Raw genomic sequence first — 22,365 nt, forward strand, 5'->3', positions numbered from 1 at the left:
AAAGCGTCTGCTAAATGACATGTAATGTAATTTCTCCTCCCGCACCCGACATAGTCAAGAATAGACTATCTCCTGATGTTTAAGAAGGACAAACACATAGGATGTTTGGATGTATCAGACCACTGCCCAGTTTATATGTCAGTAAACATAGGAACTAGACTCAAAGAACCACTCTGGGAACTGAATTCCAGTCTCCTAAATAAAGACACGGCTGTACACTTAACCCACGACATAGAGGAGTCTTTACAATCAATCTGAATGCTCTAATTACAGGCCAATCATCGTACTGAACTTTGTTCACTTCTATCCTTGTGAAAAGATTTGACAAGATTCTACCACAGGTCATACATTTGGATCAAACAGGGTTCATACAAAACCGACAAACCCAAGACAATATAGGACGTGCAGCACAGAGTGTCAGACATATGATAGTGAGCTTAGATGCAGGAAAAGCCTTGGATTCTGTGAGGTGGACCTTCCTATTTAAAGTAATAAAAAAAAAAAAAGAAAAGTGGCCTCAATGAGACAACAATACAAACAATAGAAACACTATACAAAAGCCCATCAGCACGATTGAACATTAATGGAGAACTCTCAGAATCATTTATATTGGAACGGTCAACGAGACAAGGACGTCCACTGAGTCCTCTTCTCTCTGCTGACAAAACCAAGCAATTAAGGGGATCAACATGGTAGATGGTCAGAAACTGGCGTTATTTGCAGATGACGTATTACTATATATCTAAGTAATCCAACATGTTCCAGCTCTAATGACATGTTTAAATGGATATGGCTCCTTCTCAGGTTATAAACTAAATGTTCCAATGACTATAAACCCTCCTACTGATCTCTGTCAGGAATATCAGTTTAACTGGGATGAAAAATCTATAAAATATCTAGGAATTAATATTCTTAAAGATCTGTCAAGCAGAGCAGAAATCAATTATAAACCTCTTAATAAGGAAATGAAGGAAGATATTCATAGATGGAGCTTGATGCCACATCTAAGCCTCAGCCCACGTATTAAATCCATCGAGATGAACGTCCTGCCAAGGCTTTTATACCGTTTTCAGTCATTACAATTCCAAGAATGGGACAGATTCATTTCTAGATACATATGGGCTGAGGAAAAACCTAGGATACGTTATAAAACACTTCAGCTGTCAAAAGAAAAAGGAGGACTAGCTCTTCCTATTACAAGACAGCCCAACTTAGTCCTTTAATATGCTGCTGGTGTACGGCTGAACCATACTGAGCAAACCATGGGGAAAGATTGGTGATCCATTACTACACAAACACCTTACAGATTAAGATAATCCATGGATCACTCATTCATTATAGATTTTGAGTGGTTATTGAAACAGTTCCATTTAAAAAAGACATTTGAAATCTTGAAATGGTTTGTGTTTGACCCACAATTTACACCTCAACACGGTCAACACGACCTTAGATTCAAGGAATGGACCTCCTCAGGGCTTACAACATACCATTCACTAATAAGTAAAGGTTCGGTTAGGAGTTTCCAATAAATCTGGTCTACAGAACCAGGACCACTTCAGATATTTACAAATAAGAGACTATATCGGGAAAAAGATTCTGAAGAATGATGAACCCGACAACGATATTCTACAGGTATTTGTAAAAGCTTACCAAGATGAACCTTATAAGAAGATCACTTCAAGATTATACACAAGTCTTCAATCTCTTAACAAAGAAAACACACTGAGGACAACATCGTAATCACACATTTTTAAACAACAATGGAAAACTACACATTCTCCACTTTGGAGAGAATTTACATGGAAAAAGGTCATCTGCTACTTCTGCACTCCACATGAAAAGAAATCATATTCCAACCAGACAGACTGTTGGAGATGTGCCGGAAACCTTTTTGGTTACGCATACATCAAATCCTGGACACTGTTTTCAGCAAAGATAACTTTATGTTCTAATTTGTTATATCTGATAAATCTGGACGAACAAAGATAAATACTTGCTTCTTGTAAGAAATCCGTAACCATAGACATGGCTGAAGAGGGAGACACCTGGTGTCGATGAATGGATTGATATTGTGCGCAACATCTTTGTATTGGAAAGAATTCATTTTAATCTGAGAACACAAAAAGAGATATTTATTGAAAATTGGCAAAAGTGGATTATATTTGTCTCTACCATCAGACCAGACTTCAGGTCATTTCTGATTAGACTAGAGCTGCAACTAACGATTCTTTTCATAATCGGTTAATCTGTCGATTACCTTCTCGATTAATCGATTAATTGTTTGGTCCATTAAATCTCAGAAAAACCTTAAAAATGGTGATCAGTGTTGGTCAAACCTGGAAATGATGATGTTCTCAAATGTCTTGTTTTGTCCACAAACCAAAATGTTTCACTTTTAATGATTTATTTGTTATCCAGAGCAAAGAAATGAAGAAAATATTCACATTTAAGAAACTTAAACAATCGGAAATCTTGTATTAATCATGAAAAAAGCTTATTCAAACCGATTAATCGATTATCAAAATAATTGTCGATTAATTTAGTAATCGATTAATAATCAATTCATCGATTCCCCCGAGGGAACCTCCCAAAGGGATTAATAAAGTCGTCTGTCTGTCTAATTGTTTCAGCTCTAGATTAGACCACCATTAATACTTTAATATATCTACTTTCTTCATGTTGTTTGTTTGTTTGTTTATTTACAAAATCAAAAATGAATAAAAAAACTTTAAAATCACAGCAGGAACAAATTTGACTTCAGCGTTTGTTTGGAAACATAAGCCACACAATGTTCTCATGATCACTGTGTGTGTGTGTGTGTGTGTGTGTGTGTGTGTGTGTGCAGGAGTCGGTGGAGGACATGGGCTTATATGAGGATGTCTCTGGTGCAGGTGGAACATCAGCACAGGTAACAGTGACACCGCCTGGCGAGACCAGGAACTGTCCTTGGCACTTGAATTATCGACACGCTGCGTTTCCATTCGTGTCATAAATCAGAAGACGGAACTGGGAGTGTAGACCCGACAACCTCTACGCATTTGTACGTAGCAGATACGCATTCTGACACATAACGCGCCTTTCAGTTGATCTGTTTACGTGCAGCGGCCCACAGGCTACAGTCTGTAGCAACTGTAGCAACTTTAGCAACTTTAGGGAAAAGACAACAAGTGTAGAGAGACGAAATCGATGTTATCTCTCTTGCTTCCATCGTGACGGTCTCGCTGGTTTTCAACAGGACGGCGGCTAAATGGACCGGGTTTGAGAATGTGAAATTGTCAAGTGTCACCATCATCATCATCATCATCATCATCATCATCTACCGCTTTATCCTGCTGTGCCAATCTCAGCTATATCGGGCGATAGGCGGGTACACCCTGGACAGTTCGCCAGTCCATCGCAGGGCCACACACAGATAGAGACAAACAACCATTCACTCTCACACTCACACCTATGGTCAATTTAGGGTGTCCAATTTACCTAATCCCCCCTAATCCCCACATTGCATGTTTTTAGACTGTGGGAGGAAACCGGAGAACCCAGAGAAAACCCACGCACACACGGGGAGAACATCTTCTGCAAGGCCAGAGTGCTAACCACTACAGCACTGTGTGGCCCGAAATTGTCAAGTGCTTAATTTTAATTAGAGACCTGTCAACATCTGGACGGACTTTAACGTTAATGACAGCCAGACCACTCAAGAAATGTAACACTAATTAGATGGAGTCACCTCCCGACTTCACCGTGTCCCAGAGATCAGAAGTGGTGTTTTGTGCAGTAACAGGTTTATACATTTGACCAGTTTGTATTCCTGTGTGTGTGTGTGTGTGTGTGTGTGTGTGTGTGTGTGTGCGTGCGTCTAGGATGTGGAGAAAGCAGTTTCTCTGTTTGAAAACACAGGAAGAATCTCCACCACAGTCATGGAGGCCAGGTACTCACTGTCACACAACAGCCGCTAAAGCAGAAGTCTCAAACTCGGCCCGTGGGCCACATGCGGCCCCCCTAAATCGATGTCCTGTGGCCCATCAACAAATGACCTCATTTACATTGTTTTAAAGAGGAACTAAACCCCTGTTTAGTTGGTGTGGTGTCAACACGGGATCTTTTATTCTGAAAAGTAAACCGGATGTGTTATTTTCCTTCTTCCTCTCCCGCTCGTGCTGAATTCCGCTGAATTTATTAAAAATCTCCCTAAAAGACTTACATTTTAGCGGTGCTAAACGTTTGACACACAAATGGGACGTTTTTGGAGCCAGTGGAAACATTTAAATGATCCCTCACGTTCTGTTAAGTCATTTCCATACCTGTCCCCTCAGTATTTTCCGGAGGCCCTATTTCCTGACGCGATTCCTTCCTGCCCTGCTGACACCACGGGTGGTGAGTCTAATTTTAGGACCATTTCTGTTGCTGGTTTAATTGGTTCATCAAAGTTCAATGGTCTCTCACTTCCAGCTCCCTGTGAAACCTGACGCTCGCATGAGTCTCATCCAAGCTTTGAGAAAGTGAGTCAACAAATCCCACGCCACCTAAAGTACGACCATAGTGTAGATGACTGAGAGTGTTGTGTTTCCCGTCCGTCCAGAGCGGACAAGATCCCCGCTGCACAGTACTCGTCGTACGTGGAGTCGTGTCACAAACACACACGACAGGATGGTGAGTGTCATCATTCTTCTCATGACAAGAGAGAAACAGAATTACTGTGGCCCTGAGTCGACCTGTTGCAGTGTGGATGTTTGTGGTACACACGGTACACACAGTACACACGGTACACACGGTACACACGGTACACATGGTACACAGTGTGCTTTGAACTCACTCTGAGACAGACTTTTCCTGTAAACTGACATTTGTAAACCACTCACTCTCTCACACCAAAGTCCACAGAGAAAACCAGTGATTTTAACATCACACACACACACACACACACACACACACACACACACACACACACACACACACACACACACACACACACACACACACACACACACACTGCTGCCTCCATCACTAAGTTTAGATGTCTTATTTTAGTGAATTCGCCTTTTAAAATCCTTTTGTTCAGATTGACCTCGGTGACACAAAGTGACCACACGAGGCAGCAGAGGAGCAGCAGCTCCTGTGTCCCCGCAGCTAAAATCACTGACTTTCTCTGTGGACTTTGGTGTGGGAGAGTGAGTGGTTTACAAACTTCAGTTTCCTGTTGGAAAAGTCTGTGTGACAGTGGATTTCAGTAGTCGTGACTTCCTGTTTGAGTTCCCGCACTCATTTAATGTGACGCAGCGTTTTTATTTTCCAGAGAGAGTTGTGTGTTTGGACGCCGGCGATGATCCTGTGGAGGTGCTGAGACTTCAGCTGCACGGGTTCAGAGAGCTGCTGGATGTTGAAGGAAACGATGGAGGTGTGTGGATTTCAGAAAACTGTTTTGTGCTCCTCATCAGGTGTTTATTTGAAGTGTCGTTTTAGTCGATGACTGCAGTAATCACGTCACTATTTCAGTCATCGCTTGATGTTCTTTAAGAAGTCGTCTTGCCCAGCCCTAGTGAGGACGTGTGGACTTTCTCCCAGTGTAAAGAACCACATCGCTCGTCTTACTCCCTGACTAACACTGATTCCTGTGTCTTCGCGTGTCCACCGCGCCCCCCCGTCCCCCTGTCCTCAGAGATGATGGCTCAGCTGTCCAGGGTCTCACACACGCTGAGCGTCATCTTCCCCGGTCGTGCCGATGATGTCACTGAACCGACGGTCATCACAGTTCACGTAGACTCTCCTCTGTCCCCTGAGCTCCACGTCACAGTAGGCTTCTTCTTTCTTTTTTTAACCCCCTCATATATCAGCCAATGTGCAGCTGTAAGTTCATGTGTTCATCACTTCCAGGTCGTTAACATGATCCTCAGACATTTCTGCCAGTGCCTGTTGGACGCTTCCCGCACAAATCCTCCAAATAAGTGAGTGGCACGTATTTTCAGTCTGACAGGTGAATTTAAAACAATAACACAGATGTGTGTGGAGCAGTATTTAGTGTTTTGTGTCTTCAGGCAGAACCAGTGGGCCTCCAGGTTTGTCGCTGTGTTGCTTGGCAACACACAGCTCCTGTCAGGCCTCATTCACAGACTCTGGGACCTGTTTCATAACCAGGTATAATCACTCCGTCATCATCTCAACACACTGGGACTTTGTAGAGTCTGATTGACATGTGGGCTGATGACCACATTAAAGTTTCTGATCCTGCGAAATAAGCTGATACATTTTCAGAGTCTGTTTACAGGCCTGTGATTCTAGTCCCAGACCATCATCAATTAATCTGTTGATTATTTTCTTGATTAATCGTTTGGTTCATGAAAAAAATGTTGATCGGTGTTTGTCAAACCTGGAAATGATGATGTTCTCAAATGTCTTGTTTTGTCCACAAACCAGAATGAACGACTTTTAATGATTTCTTTGTTATTCAGAGACATGAAGAAAATATTCACACTTAAGAAACTTAAACCATCGGAAATCTGGTTTTAGTCATGAAAAAAGCTTCAGGCCGATTCATCAATTATCAAAATAGTTGTCAAGTGTATAATATAATAATTAATAATTAATTTAGTAATCGATTAATAATTGATTGATCAATTAATTGTTTCAGCTCTATCTCAGACTAAGATTAATTCAGTGTAAACACATTAGTCTGACTAAAATCTAGCTAGTCTTAGTCAGACTAACAGTCCGATTACTCCATGTACACGCGTTGGCATTCTGCGTACACACCAAAATCTCCTCCCCAGTCTTTGACCCTGAAGTAGAAGGAGACGACATCTCACCGTCCACCTCGTTTTCTGTCACGTACATTTCAACAGGAAACTGATTCTGAGTTAAAAGTCTGTCTGACAGTCAAATAAAACAGTCAACATGTTCACAAGATTTCCTAGACTCAAGTTGATGTAGGTTTGTATTAGGTTTAACAACAGGAAACTGTAGTGTGTAAACCACTCACTCTCCCACACCAAAGTCCACAGAGAAAACCAGTGATTTTAACATCACACACACACACACACACACACACACACACAGAGGAGTTATTGATCAACTTTTTCTCTGTGGACTTTGGTGTGGGAGAGTGAGGGTTTACAAACTTACGAACTCGTTGACTTAAACTGAAGTAGATGTTATTAGCTGAGCTTCTTCTGAAGTGGCACATGTCTGCCTGTCTTATGCTGGTTCCAAGGCCAGGGGGCGCTCACAGTCGTCAGTACCTCAAACAACCACTTTCTAGTGAAATCATCAGATTTATTCACAGTTGTTCAAGCCCCCTCTCGTCCTCAGGGCTCATCGCTGAGCTCCGCCCACCTTCTCGGCCTGGGAGCATTTGTCATCCACCTCCACGCCTCCACGACCCACAGTCACCTGATCCTGCTGGCTCCGCCCCGTCTGCCCAAACCGGCACCTGTGGCAGAAGCCGTGTGCTCGGCGCTGGTGTGCAGCACGCACTCGGACATGCTATTCTGTGTCAGGTGAGGCGCCGTTCACACACACGCGGCGGCGGCGGCGGCGCCTTTGTTCTGACAGGAAGTGAGACTCGGGCTCTTCCTGTTTCCAGGTTGTGTGTGGCTGCTGTGTGTTACGGGATCTGCAGAGGAGAGTCGATGCCGCCGCAGCAGCGGGAGGTCTACGTTTTCAGCGGCTTCTATAAGAAGGTACCACAGTCCAGTCGTTCTTGTACAGCCTGAGCAAGTTTCACTGGAAAGCTATTGTCTTCATTCCTTGTCAGTAAGAAGTAGGCAGAGTTCCCACAGGGCCTTGAAATCCTTGAAAGTTTGTGAATAAAAAAAAGAATTCAAGGCTTTGATAGTCATTGAAAGTGTTTAAATCGTCTGCATGAAAGAACACAGTCTCTCTCCACCGCTGACGTGAGATTCCCTGCAGAACAATGAGCGAGTAAAGTTAAGACGAGTCTTGGTCGTTTACCTTAATGACGACGTGATGTTGGGGACAAAAGACAAAGACTGACTTTGACCAAGATCTCGAGGACAATCACTTGTCCAGATGCAGATAAAAGTGGACGCCATCATGGACGAACAAGCTGCCCTCAACAGACGGTGTGATCCAACATACTGCAGCTTTAACTGTAACTCTGTGTTTAGCTTCTTTACCTCATCCCTCGACTGTTGCCTGAGGCGAGAAGGACGACTCCTGTCGCCACCGAGGAGAACCTGACCAGGCTGTGGAGCGGCAGCACCTGGAGAAGAACTGCCTGGCGTCTGTGGACGCACGCCGCCTTTCACCAGCTGCACAACTCACAGCGGTATCAGGTAAGATGGAGTTTGTTTTCCTGCCCTGAGTAAAAGTGAAATATGATCTTATCTTATCAACGACTTCTTCTTTGTCTTCTTCTTCATTTGATCCACAACGGATCATCTGCCTCTGTCTTGACACTTGTCAGTCTTTTGCTGGAATTATAGAACAGCTCATTATTTGGCAGTTCATTTCTTGCTGGATGTATGGAATAGCTCACTATTTAGTAATTGGTTTCCCTGTTGATAGGTAGACTAGCTCACTATTTGGCAGGCAGTCTGTTGGTGGATGTATAGATTAGCTCATTATTTGGCAGTCAATTCTTTGGTGGATGTATGGAACGGCTCACTATTTAGCAATCGGTTTCCCTGTGGATGTATAGAATTGCTCAATATTTGGCAGACAGTTTCTTGGTGGATATATAGAATAGCTCAATATTTGGCAGTTGATCATCTGTCTCCATCTTGTCCTCTCCCTCCTGTTACACCAGCTGTCCTCATGAACCTTCTCTGTGGTCTTTCTCTTCTTGTGACCAAACCATCTCAACCTTGACTCTCTTACTTTATTTCCAAACTGTTGGACTGGAGCTGTCCCTCAAATATGCTCACTTCTAATCCTGTCAAGTTGTCAATCGTGGTCGCTCACAACCTCCAGCCGCAGAGCCTCCAGTCTCTCAGACAGTGCCACTCTGTCCAGGCCATACACCATAGCGACAAGATGCTTGTGAGACCTCACAACCATCTTGTCGACCTTTCCGTTTCAGTTTTGCAGCAAAAAATAATCTTTGTCTTTGTTGTGTTTGTTCAGCTGTTGTTGTCAGAATGGCTGAATCATGAGCTCAGAGTCCAGAGAAGTCAAGACGTCCTGTCTGACCCAGAGCGGTAAACACGGAAAACACAAAGTCATGACAGAAGTCAAGTCTCTGTGTCACTGGAGGCATTCATAAAAGTGTGTGTGTGTGTGTGTGTAGTCAGGAGTACCAGCAGTGGGCGTGTCTGGAGCTTTACTGGCCTCGTCCTGAGGAGCAGGGAGGCTGTGGAGGAGACGTGAAGGTCCTCTGTTCTCGTCTCCTCGATGCCGTCATGGACCAGTCGTCAGGGTGTGTATAGACTGTATGTGTACTTGTGAATGGGAAAGTTTGTGAAGTTTAGACTCTCACTCTCTCACACCAAAGTCCAGAGAGAAAATCAGTGATTTTAACATCACACACACACACACACACAGGAGTTGTTGATCCACTGCTGCCTCCATCACTGAGTTCAAATGTCTTATTTTATTTCTTTGGTGTTTGAAATCCTTTGTTCAGATTAACCTCAGTGACCACACGAGGCAGCAGAGGACCAGCAGCTTGCGTGCGTGCGTGTGTGCGTGCGTGCGTGTTGTTAAAATCACTGGTTTTCTCTCTGAACTTTGGTGTGAGAGAGTGAGCGGTTTACACACCTCAGTTTCCTGTTGGAAAAGTCCATTAAGAAAGTTTATGTTGTAAAGTTTTTAGTTTGTTCTTCAGTGACGTGACTGTGGAGATGCTGCATCACAGATCACAGACGGCCAGAGGAACCTGTCTGCCAGACATCATGTCCAGATTACAGGTATGTGTGTGTGTTGATGTGAAAGCTCAAATTAAAGAGGAATTATATATATTTTTAAAAACAGGTACACACTGCTTCCTGTGTGTGTGCAGGAGGTGGTGTGTGAGATGGAGGTGACAGACAATGTGTGCGACTTCCTGTTTGAGTTTGTGTCTCGGAGATGCTGCTCACCTGCAGACTCACCGCTGAGCCTGCAACACACACTGAGCACGTGGAACAGGTACACACACACACAAACCTGTTTTTCTATCTCCATGAGGAAACCGCACACACATTTACTTTGCTAAATGTTGCAGATTAACACAGTCTTTTTAACTTTAATCTACAGTTCAGCATTGTTCACTTTCATTCTTGTATCAGACTTCGTGCTTATGACTCTTCAGTGACGACACTCTCTGACCAATCACTGAGATTTGGGATTCTAAGTAGATTTTGGAATTATAAGTAGAATTTGAAATTATAAATAGATTTTGGAATTTTAAGTAGATTATGGAATTATAAATAGATTATGGAATTATAAATAGATTATGGGATTATAAATAGATGTTTGGAATTATAAATAGATTACGGAATTGTAAATGGATTATGGGATTATAAATAGATGTTTGGAATTATAAGTAGATTTTTGGATTATAAATAGATTATGGAATTATAAATAGATTATGGGATCATAAATAGATTTTGGGATTCTATGTAGATTTTGGAATTATAAATAGATAATGGGTTTAAAAGAGATTTTGGGATTCTAAGTAGATTATGGAATTGTAAATAGATTATGGGATCATAAATAGATGTTTGGAATTCTAAGTGGATTATGGGATTATAAATAGATGTTTGGAATTATAAATAGATTATGGGTTTATAAATAGATTTTGGGATTCTAAGTAGGTTATGGAATTGTAAATAGATTATGGGATTATAAATAGATGTTTGGAATTATAAATAGATTATGGAATTATAAATAGATTATGGGATTATAAATAGATTATGGGATTATAAATAGATGTTTGGAATTATAAGTAGATGTTTGGAATTATAAATAGATTATGGCATTATAAATAGATTATGGGATTATAAATAGATTATGGGATTATAAATAGATGTTTGGAATTATAAATAGATTATGGGATTATAAATAGATGTTTGGAATTATAAGTAGATGTTTGGAATTATAAATAGATTATGGCATTATAAATAGATTATGGCATTATAAATAGATGTTTGGAATTATAAATAGATTATGGGATTATAAATAGATGTTTGGAATTATAAGTAGATGTTTGGAATTATAAATAGATTATGGCATTATAAGTAGAATATAAATAAATACAGGTCCTGCTGGAACATGTGTGTATGTGTTTCCGTGTGTCAGAGTGCTGCTCGCTCTCCCGCCGCTGCTCTTCATTAAGGTGAAAGATGAAGGAGGGAGGAAGACTCTGGACTGCACCACACTGATCCAACACATCAATCAGCATCAGGTGACCTTTCACCTCTCACTTTCATCTCCCTCCTGGAGACCGACTTCTCAGATTTCTCTGATCTTTCTCCTCAGAGGACGACGTGTTCTCCCGCAGGATCGCTGTCCTTCCACCTCACGGCTCATTTCCTCAGAGTGAGACTCGCCTCAACTGCTGATGCTTCTGCTGCCGCTCTTACAGTGTTGTCACTGTGTGTGTGTGTGTGTGTGTGTGTGTGTGTGTGTGTGTTCCCTCTTCAGGGTGTGTTGCGTGCCAGCGCTTGTTGTGAAAGTCCAACAGAAGAAGTGAACAAGGCGTGGTGTCAGATCAGTGTCCAGTGTCCTCTGCTCCTGACCTCCACAGTGGTACGTCATGTTGTGAAAAAGAGTAATAGAAATGGGGCAGAAGCAGAGGTCCCACACACACACACACACACAGATGGAAGGAGGGTGAGGGTGACTAGTGGGAACACAAAATGTGAAAATGTGATGTGTTTCAGTGGGTACAACAGGGCCCTCATATCTGTCAAAAACTCACTTTTCAAATGAATGGTCCTTGAAAGTGCTTGGATTCTGTGCAGTAAACAAGTAAGTTGTAAATGTAACTCTCTCTCTCTGTGTCTGTCTGTCTGTCTGTCTGTCTGTGTAGCTGTGGTGGGAGTGTCTGTCTCTGCAGTTGTCGTCACTGTGGTCTCGTGTGTGTGATGAAGATTCTCTGCCACAGCAGCTGCAGCTCATCACTGACTGTCACTGCTGGGCAAACAGGTAACTGTTGTATATTAAGTGGAACTAGAGAGAGAGACAGATCACTGTTGTGCATGAAATGAAAGTGAGAGAGAAACTCCTCATGTGTTTTGCTGTGAGGAGACAAACAGTGTTTCCTCGTCTCATGTTCAGTGTGGTCAGCAGCTCGGAGGCGGCGGCGGCGGCGGCGGCGGCGGCGACGCCTGCAGCTCCAGCTCTGATGTTAGCCTCCAGCCTTCATCACTCCTGCCGACGTCCAGGCCACAACTTCAGTGCAGCTCTGAACCTGCTGCGACCAGAGAGGAGCGCACAACACCGACAGGTGAGAGAGAGACAGACAGACAGACAGACAGAACTTCATCACACCTACTGTACATCATTTGGTGCTTAGGTTTTACTCTGAAAGGATAGTTGAGTTGTGTGTGGTTGTTAACAGTGAGAATGTCTTTATCTCACTGTGACACAGGAAAGTGAAGTTTATAAACCACTCACACACACACACACACACACACACACACACACACACACACACACACACACACACACACACACACACACACACACACACACACACACACACACACACACACACACACACACACACACACTCTCTCTCTCACACACACACACACACACACACACACACACACACACACACACACACACACACACTGCTGCCTCCATCACTGAGTTCTAATGTCTGATTTTGTCACTTGAGTTTTAAAATCTTTTGTTCAGATTGACTTCAGTGACACAAAGTAGACTTTGGTGTGGGAGAGTGAGCGGTCGCCTTGTCATCAGCTGTGTGTTTGTTACAGGTGCTGGTGTTTCTGTTGTTCCTGTGTGTAAACGAGTATCTGTCAGCTGTTCTCTGCTCTCAGGTATCAAACACTTACAGCTGTTAACGCTGATCATCGACCGTTCATCAGCTGAATGTTTTATTCTTGTGTTTCTTGTTGTTTCTTGTTGTTTCTTGTTGTTTCTTGTTCCAGGAGACAAACGTGGACAAGTGTCTGCGTCTGTGTTCACGTCTGGTGTCTGTGTTGGTCGACACGCCTGATTGGCTGCTCCTCTTCAAGTCCAGCGGTGGGGGGAGAGAAGCAGATCTTCTTCATCATTGTTGTCCATGAAATGGAATGCAACCTTCCTCAGTGTGAGAATAATAATAATAATAATAATAATAAAATAAGCAGCTTTTCTTCTCTCAGCAGAACAAGGTGTTTATCAGTCGGTTACCATGGTAACGACAGATCAGGTCACTCGTCTGATGCCTTGGGCCTTTTACAGGTTACTAGTACTTTTACTTACACTATCCTATATAATAATAATATAAAGTGTGATATAGTAATGTGATACACTTTGTCTCTTTGTCTTTCTTTACTTTCCCTCCTTTTCTCCGTCTGTCTGTCTGTCCGTCTGTCTGTCTGTCTGTCTGTCAGTGTGTTGCAGCAACAGAGTTCAGAGCTTCAGCTCAGAGCCGCCGTCAAATATCCAGGTTTCCTTCAAACCTCCGTCCTCTGCTATGTCAGTCTGCTGCAGCTTTTCCTGGACGGACACACACTGACCGCTCGCTCCTGTGACCAGCAGGTGACTCCACTGTCTGTCTGTCTGTCTGTCTGTCTGTCTGTCTGTCACTCACCGCTCTGACTCTTTTCTTCCTTCGCAGATTCTGAGTCGAGCCAAGTCCTCCCTCCTGACAGTCATCTCACTGTCGCCCCCTGCTGCTTTGTCTTCAGGACAACTCAGACATGTAAACAACAACATTTTTGCAGCATTCGTAACATAAGTCTCTTTTTTTTTAACACCTGTCACGTGACGTCCTCTGTGTTTCGTCTTCAGTTGGAGTCTCAATGTTCAGACCTGGATCCAGAGGTGGCGGCAGCTCTGTCGGCGCACCTGAGCGTCCCCAGCCTCAGCCCCGAGATGGACTTCCTGTGAAGAGCCGGACTTCTGCAGACGACTGACCCGCAGGCATGAAAATAATCTCTGGATTTTGTATCTCTAACAGAAACATGTCCTCTTCTTTTTTGTGCTTTGTAAAAACAAAATCTACATTTTATTAACTTGTTCTTTTTTACACACACACACACACGTATGCAGAAGAGAAGAATCACGTGACCTGAAACAGACATGACGTAAATGTGAATTAAAATCAAAGTCTCTTCACTTGATTTACACTGAATCCTTCATCAACTTTTAAATGAGCTGAAATGAGATGGACTTGTTCGCTGCCGTTGCCTAGCAACAGAGCGGAGCAGCACCGGGACATGAGGTGTCACATGACCACAGGATCATTGGTTTTATGTCACGATAATGTTTTCATTCCCATTTCGATGGTCACATGGTTTCATGAGTGATGTCATATGTCCACACTGAGACCTCATCGTCACATTTAAATCTTTTATTAACAATAAGAGTAAAAAGAAGAATAGTCATACAGAGTCACGTTAGCTCTGTGTTTCACTTGAGGTCCAGGAATCACTAAATCTGACCTCTGACCTCTGACCATCACACATGGAAGGAAACGCCTTTGTGGCAAAGGTGTGACCTGCTCGACGTTCATTAATGAAAAGTTTAAATCCAGGCTGAATAAGGTCACATGACTGAGTCTATAGCTTGAGTTATTGTGTGTGTGTGTTAACAGAGTCGTTGTCATGGTTACGTCTCCGTCCTTATGACATCACGTAGTTCACGCACTCTGGTTTTCTACAAAAGTCATGGGGAGTGCAGGAGGAGGGCGGTTGAGTTTGGTCGCCGTGGTGACTGTTAGTTGACAGCAGCTTCAGGTTAGCGGGAGGAGCTAACGTGTAGTCTGTCTTTTTTATTTTTTCTCCTCTGGCATGTCACAGTAGGGGGCGTGGCTAAATCCCCCCCCCCCCCCCCCCAGATGGGAGGGACGTCAGTCTGGTCATGTGAACATGAGTCAAATGTCAGTGAAGAGGAGGAGGATTGCTGTGACTTCAGGTCCCTTCTGTGTCTGTCCCCCTGCTGCAGATCTGGATGGTCAGTTGTCATCTGTGGTGCACGTGTTGAACCACCTCCCCGGTCATTGTGATGGTCCGCAGGTCAGAGTACGGTGGTGGTGTGGGCGGCTGCTGCTGCTGCTGCTGCTGCTGCTGCTGCTGCTGCTGCTGCTGCTGTTTGCCTCTCTGAGCCTCGGTCTGAACGACAGGATGAACCATGGACATGTGGACGTTCAGGTTGTGTGCCTTCTCGAAACGTTTCCCGCACATCAGGCAGGCAAACTCCAGGTCGGCCTCCGCCTTGTGTTTGGTCATGTGATACTTTAGCGACGCCCGCTGGCGACACTGGAAGCCGCACACCTCGCACCTGCAACAAAGACCAAACCTGAGGAGCTTTGAACTTTCATCACTGAGATAAAGATTTGGTGTTTAGTGCAGTCACATTTGTCTATGATGTTTGGAGGAAACTTTAGACTGAAGTAGATCACAGTAGATGAGAGAAGATCACAGTAGATGAGAGTAGATCACAGTAGATGAAAGTAGATCACAGTAGATGAAAGTAGATGAGAGATCACAGTAGATGAGAGTAGATCACAGTAGATGAAAGTAGATCAGAGATCACAGTAGATGAAAGTAGATCACAGTAGATGAGAGTAGATCACAGTAGATGAAAGTAGATCACAGTAGATGAGAGTAGATCAGAGATCACAGTAGATGAGAGTAGATCAGAGATCACAGTAGATGAGAGTAGATCAGAGATCACAGTAGATGAAAGTAGATCACAGTAGATGAAAGTAGATCACAGTAGATGAGAGTAGATCAGAGATCACAGTAGATGAGAGTAGATCAGAGATCACAGTAGATGAGAGTAGATCAGAGATCACAGTAGATGAAAGTAGATCAGAGATCACAGTAGATGAAAGTAGATCAGAGATCACAGTAGATGAAAGTAGATCAGAGATCACAGTAGATGAGAGAAGATCAGAGATCCCAGTAGATGAAAGTAGATCAGAGATCACAGTAGATGAAAGTAGATCAGAGATCACAGTAGATGAGAGAAGATCACAGTAGATGAAAGTAGATCAGAGATCACAGTAGATGAGAGTAGATCAGAGATCACAGTAGATGAAAGTAGATCAGAGATCACAGTAGATGAGAGTAGATCAGAGATCACAGTAGATGAAAGTAGATCACGGTCCAGATTTTTACTGGCTGATCCTTTCAGCTCAATACTCCCTTCTGGAAAGAGTAACCAGAACAAGTACCGCGGGTACAACTCGACTGTCTTTCTGAAGGTTTATTCCACATACACAGTTAAACAGCAGTTAGACAGCAGTCAGTTAGTAGTTAGACAGCAGTCTGTTAGTTAGTTAGACAGTTAGTAGTTAGCTACTAACTAGCGTTAGACAGCAGTTCGTTAGTTAGGTTGTAAAACCGACAAATCATACAGGTTATGATGATAGATAGATTTACAAAGGCACATACGAAGGTAATATATAACAAAAAAGGGCTTTGACAATGCACCTTAAAGGCACTTTAAAGGCAACAGTGCTTTGATACCAATAAATAGAATGAAAGATAAGTAGCTTTGCCTGCTAGAAAGTTCTACAATCACAGTAGATGAGAGTAGATAACAGCAGATGAGACGATCACAGTATTTCACAGAAGATGAGAGAAGATCACAGTAGATGAGAGAAGATCACAGTATTTCACAGAAGATGAGAGTAGATCACAGTAGCTGTTAGACTCACTGCAGTGGTTTGGCTCCTGAATGTCTCATCTGATGAACAGACAGATGTTTCCTCTGCTTGAAGGTTTGACCACACTGGTCACAGATGTAGTTCCTCTCCTCTGGAGAAAACACACACACACAAACACTGTCACACACACCGTCTCACCCACAGACACACACACTGTCACACACCCTCACCTGTGTGGATGAGTTTGACGTGTCGCTGCAGGTAACGGTCGATCATGAAAACCTTGTTGCAGCCAGGGTGAGGACACGGTCGCTCTCTCACCTCCTCGTGATGTTCTTTGATGTGCTTCTAAAAAATGAACAGAAACAACGTCACATTATTACTCTGTTGGGCAGAACTATCAGACCTGACGGAGGGAGCGTTTGTGTTTGTGTGTGTGTGTGTACAGCAGCAGAGCAGGGGCGGGCGGAGACAAGAACATCTGTCTGTTTGTTTTTTTTGTGTTTTCCCATTTGCAGTCATCTCACTTTACGAGCTCAACGTTGCCGTCGACTGTTTAACAACATAAAGTCGTAGTTCTCCTTCAGTCATTGATGCAGCGCCGCCTCAGGCGAGGAGGGGGAATTACTTTATTCAAAAGGTTTGGTTTGTTTCACTCAAGTGTGAAAGCAAACTCTGAGCGCGCTGGGTCCCCTTCGCGCCCGAGTCCAGCGGAGTCCGAGGTTGTGTGAAGACGACCTCGGACAACGTTGTGAAAAAGAATCCACTCTGACTGAACGCTCAATCAGATGGTTTCATTTTAACGTCAGACGTGGAAATTCCAGTGGGAGTGAAGACGTTTTGTCTCCGTGGACACTGACCTTCAGACCGTCGGGAGCTCTGTAAACTGCTGTGCAGCCCTGGTACGGACACTTGTAGATGTTTGGCAGCTCCTCCCTTTAAAACAAACACACAGGAGTTTGTGTCTTAAACACTAAAACACAGAATTCTTTTCCTTTTCTTATTTTTACCCTTTAGGTTTGAACTGGTTCTTCCAGCCCGGTTTGGGTCCAGGTTTCTTTTTGATTTTTGGCTCCTCTGACGTCTTAGTGGTTCGTCTTCTCTTGTTGGGGACGTTGACTCTGAGGGGACGAGTGCACAAAAGCGACTTCAGGAGAATCTGTGTCAGGTCTTTGAGTCAGTTTTTTCTTCTTTTTTTACTCTCACCTCTTGTCCACGCGCGGCTCAAACAACTCGTCGTCTGACAAACCTCCTCGTCTGTTTGACTCAAACTCGTCCTCGGAGACGACTCTGCACACAGACACAATCATGTCTCTGAATTCTGGACATTAAATGAGAGCAGGACAGTTTGAACTACATATATATGTGTGTGTATATATACATATATGTATTATATATATATGTATGTATGTATATATATATGTGTGTGTATATATGTATGTATATATATATATATGTATGTATATATATATATATATGTGTGTATTTGTGAATACATTTGACACCAAGTGTCCACAGTGACAGGAAGTGCAGACATGTCGGCCAACTTTACTTAGTCATATAGTGATGAAAGAGACGAGCTGTGTCTCACCTGTCGGACATATCGCTCTCGGCTGTCCTGTCCTCAGGGTGAGTCTCGGCCAGTGACGTGTCCTTGAGACCTGGAACAGAAAATCCACAACAGTCAACAATTCGCAGGTACTCTCTCACACCAAAGTCCCTCCCCCCCCCCCGTTACTGGTCCACTCGTCCACTGTTGACCTCTGAGTCTGACCTGTGACCGAGTTTGAACTTCCTGTCAGGCCACACTGCTCTTCCTCTTCATCATCTTCCTCCTCCTCTTGTTGCTGCCGCTCCACTTCCTCCTCCTCTGACATCCTGCCATCACCGCCCACTAAGGCTCCACCTCTAAAGTTCACCACGGTCCCCGGACGAGCACCGGTGGTGCACTGAGTGTCCATGATGTATCTGTGACCGTCGACACAGGCCCACACGGCCTTGACAGAGCCCCAGCACTGGCCCTCCAGCACCTCCTGCAGGTCGGGGCAGGAGCCGCAGGCTTCTCCGTGGCGGTGAGCCCACGACACCAGACTGTGGAGGCATTTAGAGTCCGAGGTGAAGGCCGGTGACGCTGGAAGGAAGCAGCGGCAGAAATCAATGAGGTGAAGAAGTTAACTTTTCTGTCATTTGTCAGAACAAGAGCAAATTTACTTATTGATCCGTGATTCACTGACGACTCTGGGAGCTTTGACTTTTTCCTGAAAAAGAAGCAAAAGGGGAAAAAAAACAGCGACGATAACAAATCAGTTTGATAATGTTCCTTGAGACCTTTTAAACTATGACCGTTACTAAAATGCACTTCAAGCTACTTCATAGATGTAATTCACCGACTGTAACAAACATTCTGCTGCCCTGCAGAATAAATAAAAAGGTCATTGACATTTTAACAGTCTGTCCATTATCTGATCCAGTGATTTTCAAACCAGGACTGGACTGGTAAAAACATGGCTGCCAGCACGGAAACAAGGAAAAACCACTTAACAAAAGATTCAGCTCATAAAATCTACATCAGTTTAAGTCTACGATATCTTATGATATATGTCCACGTCTTTATCTCCTTGTTAAACAGACTTTTCCAACAGAAAAGTGAAGTTTGTAAACCACTCACTCTCTCACACCAAAGTCCACAGAGAAAATCAGTGATTTTAACATCACACACACCATCACTAAGTTCTAATGTCTGATTTTAGTGAATTTGGCTTTTAAAAATCGTTCATTCAGATTGACCTCAGTGACACAAAGTGACCACACGAGGCAGCAGAGGACCAGCAGCTCCTGTGTCCCCACTGATTTTCTCTGTGGACTTTGGTGTGGGAGAGTGAGTGGTTTACAAACTTCATGTTCCCCCAACACTTCTCAACTGGAATGTGGTAAATTCTCAGGTGACGTCAGTCCCAGTGTAAACAGAACGAACCATAGACATCGCCCACTTAAGCTTCAGAGTCTTTCATTAAAATCTGCTTCCGTCAGTGCTGTCTGTGTCGATACCTCTTACAACAAAACACCAGAACTATCCCTTTAATATTGGACTCTAAAGTCACACTAACTTGGACTTTTCACCGGGACTCACCGGCTTTTGCCGTTTTCCTTCCCGGCTGCTGGGAGGTTGACCCTCTGCAGGAAGTGGATCAGGATATTGTGGCACTTGTAGAACTTGGCGTGACATTTCTTGCAGATGAACTCCGATAAACGCGGATCGCGGTTCAGCTCGACTCCGACCAGCCGCTGGAAGTCTGTGTGGAAAAAAAGAGGCGACCGCACGCCGGTGGCGCCACACTCCTCGTCGATGCGGCCGATGGAGTCACGTGACCGCCGGTCGAAGGCGTGGCACAGGCTGCGAGGAGAGAACTTTCCGTGGCAGAGGCGACAGACGGCAGTGGACAGTCTGCCTGTCAATCAAACAAAGTTCTCATACATGGGTCATATTTTGATGGTTTATCATGTGGTAATGATATCGCACTAACGATACGTTATCATTTCTATCACCCGTTTATGTGAGACAGACTGGGTTTTTGTTTTTTTAACAGGAAACTGAAGTTTGTGAAACACTCACTCTCCCACACCAAAGTCCACAGAGAAAATCAGTGATTTTAACATCACACACACACACACACTGCTGCCTCCATCACTAAATTCAAATGTCTGATTTTGTCCCTTCGGCTGTTGCATTCCTTCACTCAGACTTCCCTCAGTGACACAAAGTGACCACACGAGGCAGCAGAGGACCAGCAGCTAAAATCACTGATTTTCTCTGTGGACTTTGGTGTGGGAGAGTGAGTGGTTTACAAACTTCAGTTTCCTGTTGGAAAAGTGTGTCTGACAGTGAGACAAAGACGTGATCATGTTCTGACTTAAAAATACAACCACGCTATCTCTTACTGTTATTATATTATAATAAATGAGGCGTGAAGCGACAGACTCTCTGTCAGCACTCACCTGGACTCTTGGTCTCTGGAAGTTTCCGCGCGTCTCTCAGGCTGACGTCCGTCACATGGTTCTCGTCTGTTGCGCCGCTGTCGTGGTGAAACGCGTCAGTGTTGTCGGGAACAGTCTTTCGAGGTCGTCCTCTGTTTCCTGGCGTCTTCTCCTCGCTGACGCTCGCCGCCGCCGGCCGCTGTGACATCTCAGTCGACCTCTGACGTCTGGTTTTCTTCTTCATGGTTTTTCTCTCTCTCTCTGTGTGTCGACGGTCAGCAGCTGATCCTGGTGATAGACACACGGTCTACAGTAAGAAACACCAGAGTATGTACTTTAGTTTGGAAGTTTAAATCAGAATCAAAAACACAACAGAGACAACATAAATATGTATATAACACTAGTTTCAGCTCCTCTAATGTTAATATTTTCTAAATTTGAGGTTTTGAGAACAATAATCGCCACTTTTTTAGAACACAAACAACTAATCAGTTAACCATTTATTATTATTTAAAACCAGCTTCTTAAATGTGAACATTTCCTGGTTTCTTTGCTCCATTTAACAAAGAAATCATTCAAACTGAATCATTTTTGGTTTGTAGACTAAACCAAGGAAATAATTATTATATAATTATTATTTTCTCGTTGAAGAATGTCAGTGTTTGTCAAAAACCTAGAAATGATGATGTTCTCAAAAGTCTTTGTTTTTGTCCACAAACACAGACATGATTCAGTTTGAATGATTTCTTTGTTTTATGAAACCAGGAAATGTTCACATTTAAGAAGCTGAAAAATCACACAAACTGGTTTTAATTATTAAAAACAACAACACACAAACCAATTAATGATTACAATTGCAGGTGATTATTTCAGAAATCTTTAAATTGTTGTAGTCCTGAATCAATGTCAATGTTTTGAAATATCAAAAAATAACTGTATATTCTTCTTCAATTATGATTTTTCTATTCAAAACTTTATGGTGTAACTTTAAGTATCACCTTTATCTTTTTTAGTGATACAACTGCTTATTTAACCTGTTTATCAGTGACCGTCATTTTCATTTCACACAAACAACGGAAACGGAGTAAATGTGTGTTTTTATCATTTCATGAAATTCAACAATAACAGCTTTAGCTTAACCTCGTTAGCCGAGGTTAACGAGCCAAAAAAACACCGTTTCCGCTCGTGACGCGTCTTACCGTGGCCGTGTTTTGTCCTAAATCCCGCACAACATTGCGTTTTTATGTGAAACGTCTTTTTTTTATTTAAATATATGTAGATTATTCGATTATTCCCACAAACGGCCCTGATGTTCGAAGCTAACGACGCTGCCTGATGTAAACATTAGAACCCGGAAGTACAACCAGGGGAAATTCAAGAGAAAACGACAGGAGCTGAGAGTCACTGTCACCTGCTGGACAAAGTAACACACTGCAGCCACGTTCAGAAATAAATCGGTCCAATAAAGTTTTAAAGGTTCATTCCACCTAAATAATCCAGTTTCCACATTATTATTATAGTACAACCTGCCAGGGGTGGAGTTGAACCTGCGACCATGAAGTCTTTGCACACAGGATCTTAACCACTGAGCCACTCCACTATAGGTATGAACATCATTGTTTGTACTTGTTGTTTTGTTTTTTATGTATTTATTTTAAAGGTTTTGG

The 22,365-nt window shown here is 43.2% G+C and overlaps 2 protein-coding genes across 4 annotated transcripts in view; one reads left to right on the plus strand and one right to left on the minus strand.

Annotated features, from left to right (window-relative positions):
* The window catches only part of LOC131469725 (Fanconi anemia group A protein), a 27,282-nt gene extending 12,092 nt beyond the window's left edge, over window positions 1-15,190 (plus strand). Inside the window, exons 16-43 of one of the 2 annotated variants that reach the window (XM_058645006.1) lie at window positions 2,846-2,908; window positions 3,861-3,928; window positions 4,314-4,374; window positions 4,450-4,499; window positions 4,580-4,650; window positions 5,294-5,395; window positions 5,657-5,790; window positions 5,872-5,942; window positions 6,033-6,132; window positions 7,303-7,490; window positions 7,577-7,673; window positions 8,121-8,288; window positions 9,079-9,152; window positions 9,242-9,370; window positions 9,779-9,860; window positions 9,953-10,080; window positions 11,233-11,338; window positions 11,413-11,472; window positions 11,578-11,682; window positions 11,966-12,081; window positions 12,214-12,382; window positions 12,879-12,941; window positions 13,053-13,146; window positions 13,269-13,347; window positions 13,500-13,647; window positions 13,727-13,810; window positions 13,900-14,031; window positions 15,055-15,190. In XM_058645006.1, the coding sequence (XP_058500989.1) occupies window positions 2,846-2,908; window positions 3,861-3,928; window positions 4,314-4,374; window positions 4,450-4,499; window positions 4,580-4,650; window positions 5,294-5,395; window positions 5,657-5,790; window positions 5,872-5,942; window positions 6,033-6,132; window positions 7,303-7,490; window positions 7,577-7,673; window positions 8,121-8,288; window positions 9,079-9,152; window positions 9,242-9,370; window positions 9,779-9,860; window positions 9,953-10,080; window positions 11,233-11,338; window positions 11,413-11,472; window positions 11,578-11,682; window positions 11,966-12,081; window positions 12,214-12,382; window positions 12,879-12,941; window positions 13,053-13,146; window positions 13,269-13,347; window positions 13,500-13,647; window positions 13,727-13,810; window positions 13,900-13,998 (2,709 nt within the window). In that variant the 3' untranslated portion in view covers window positions 13,999-14,031; window positions 15,055-15,190. The remainder of the gene's footprint in view (window positions 1-2,845; window positions 2,909-3,860; window positions 3,929-4,313; window positions 4,375-4,449; window positions 4,500-4,579; window positions 4,651-5,293; window positions 5,396-5,656; window positions 5,791-5,871; window positions 5,943-6,032; window positions 6,133-7,302; window positions 7,491-7,576; window positions 7,674-8,120; window positions 8,289-9,078; window positions 9,153-9,241; window positions 9,371-9,778; window positions 9,861-9,952; window positions 10,081-11,232; window positions 11,339-11,412; window positions 11,473-11,577; window positions 11,683-11,965; window positions 12,082-12,213; window positions 12,383-12,878; window positions 12,942-13,052; window positions 13,147-13,268; window positions 13,348-13,499; window positions 13,648-13,726; window positions 13,811-13,899; window positions 14,032-15,054) is intronic. The other variant, XM_058645007.1, reaches the window with a different exon arrangement.
* Window positions 14,447-22,047, minus strand: znf276 (zinc finger protein 276). Of its 2 annotated transcripts, none has more exons than XM_058645009.1 (12): window positions 21,898-22,047; window positions 20,720-20,986; window positions 19,854-20,172; window positions 18,935-18,981; window positions 18,498-18,854; window positions 18,315-18,384; window positions 17,930-18,013; window positions 17,734-17,844; window positions 17,584-17,659; window positions 16,954-17,071; window positions 16,775-16,874; window positions 14,447-15,390 (listed from the first exon to the last, which is right to left on the minus strand). In XM_058645009.1, exons 2-12 carry the CDS (start codon window positions 20,940-20,942, stop codon window positions 15,072-15,074), a joined length of 1,824 nt encoding a protein of 607 aa, XP_058500992.1. In that variant the 5' UTR covers window positions 20,943-20,986; window positions 21,898-22,047; the 3' UTR covers window positions 14,447-15,071. The 2 variants fall into 2 exon arrangements, with proteins under 2 accessions (XP_058500992.1, XP_058500991.1); XM_058645008.1 differs by having other exon boundaries at window positions 20,720-21,005.
* Window positions 22,048-22,365: the final 318 nt, after the last annotated feature.

This window comes from Solea solea, chromosome 12 (genome assembly GCF_958295425.1).
Source record: "Solea solea chromosome 12, fSolSol10.1, whole genome shotgun sequence".
Lineage (NCBI taxonomy): Eukaryota > Metazoa > Chordata > Actinopteri > Pleuronectiformes > Soleidae > Solea > Solea solea.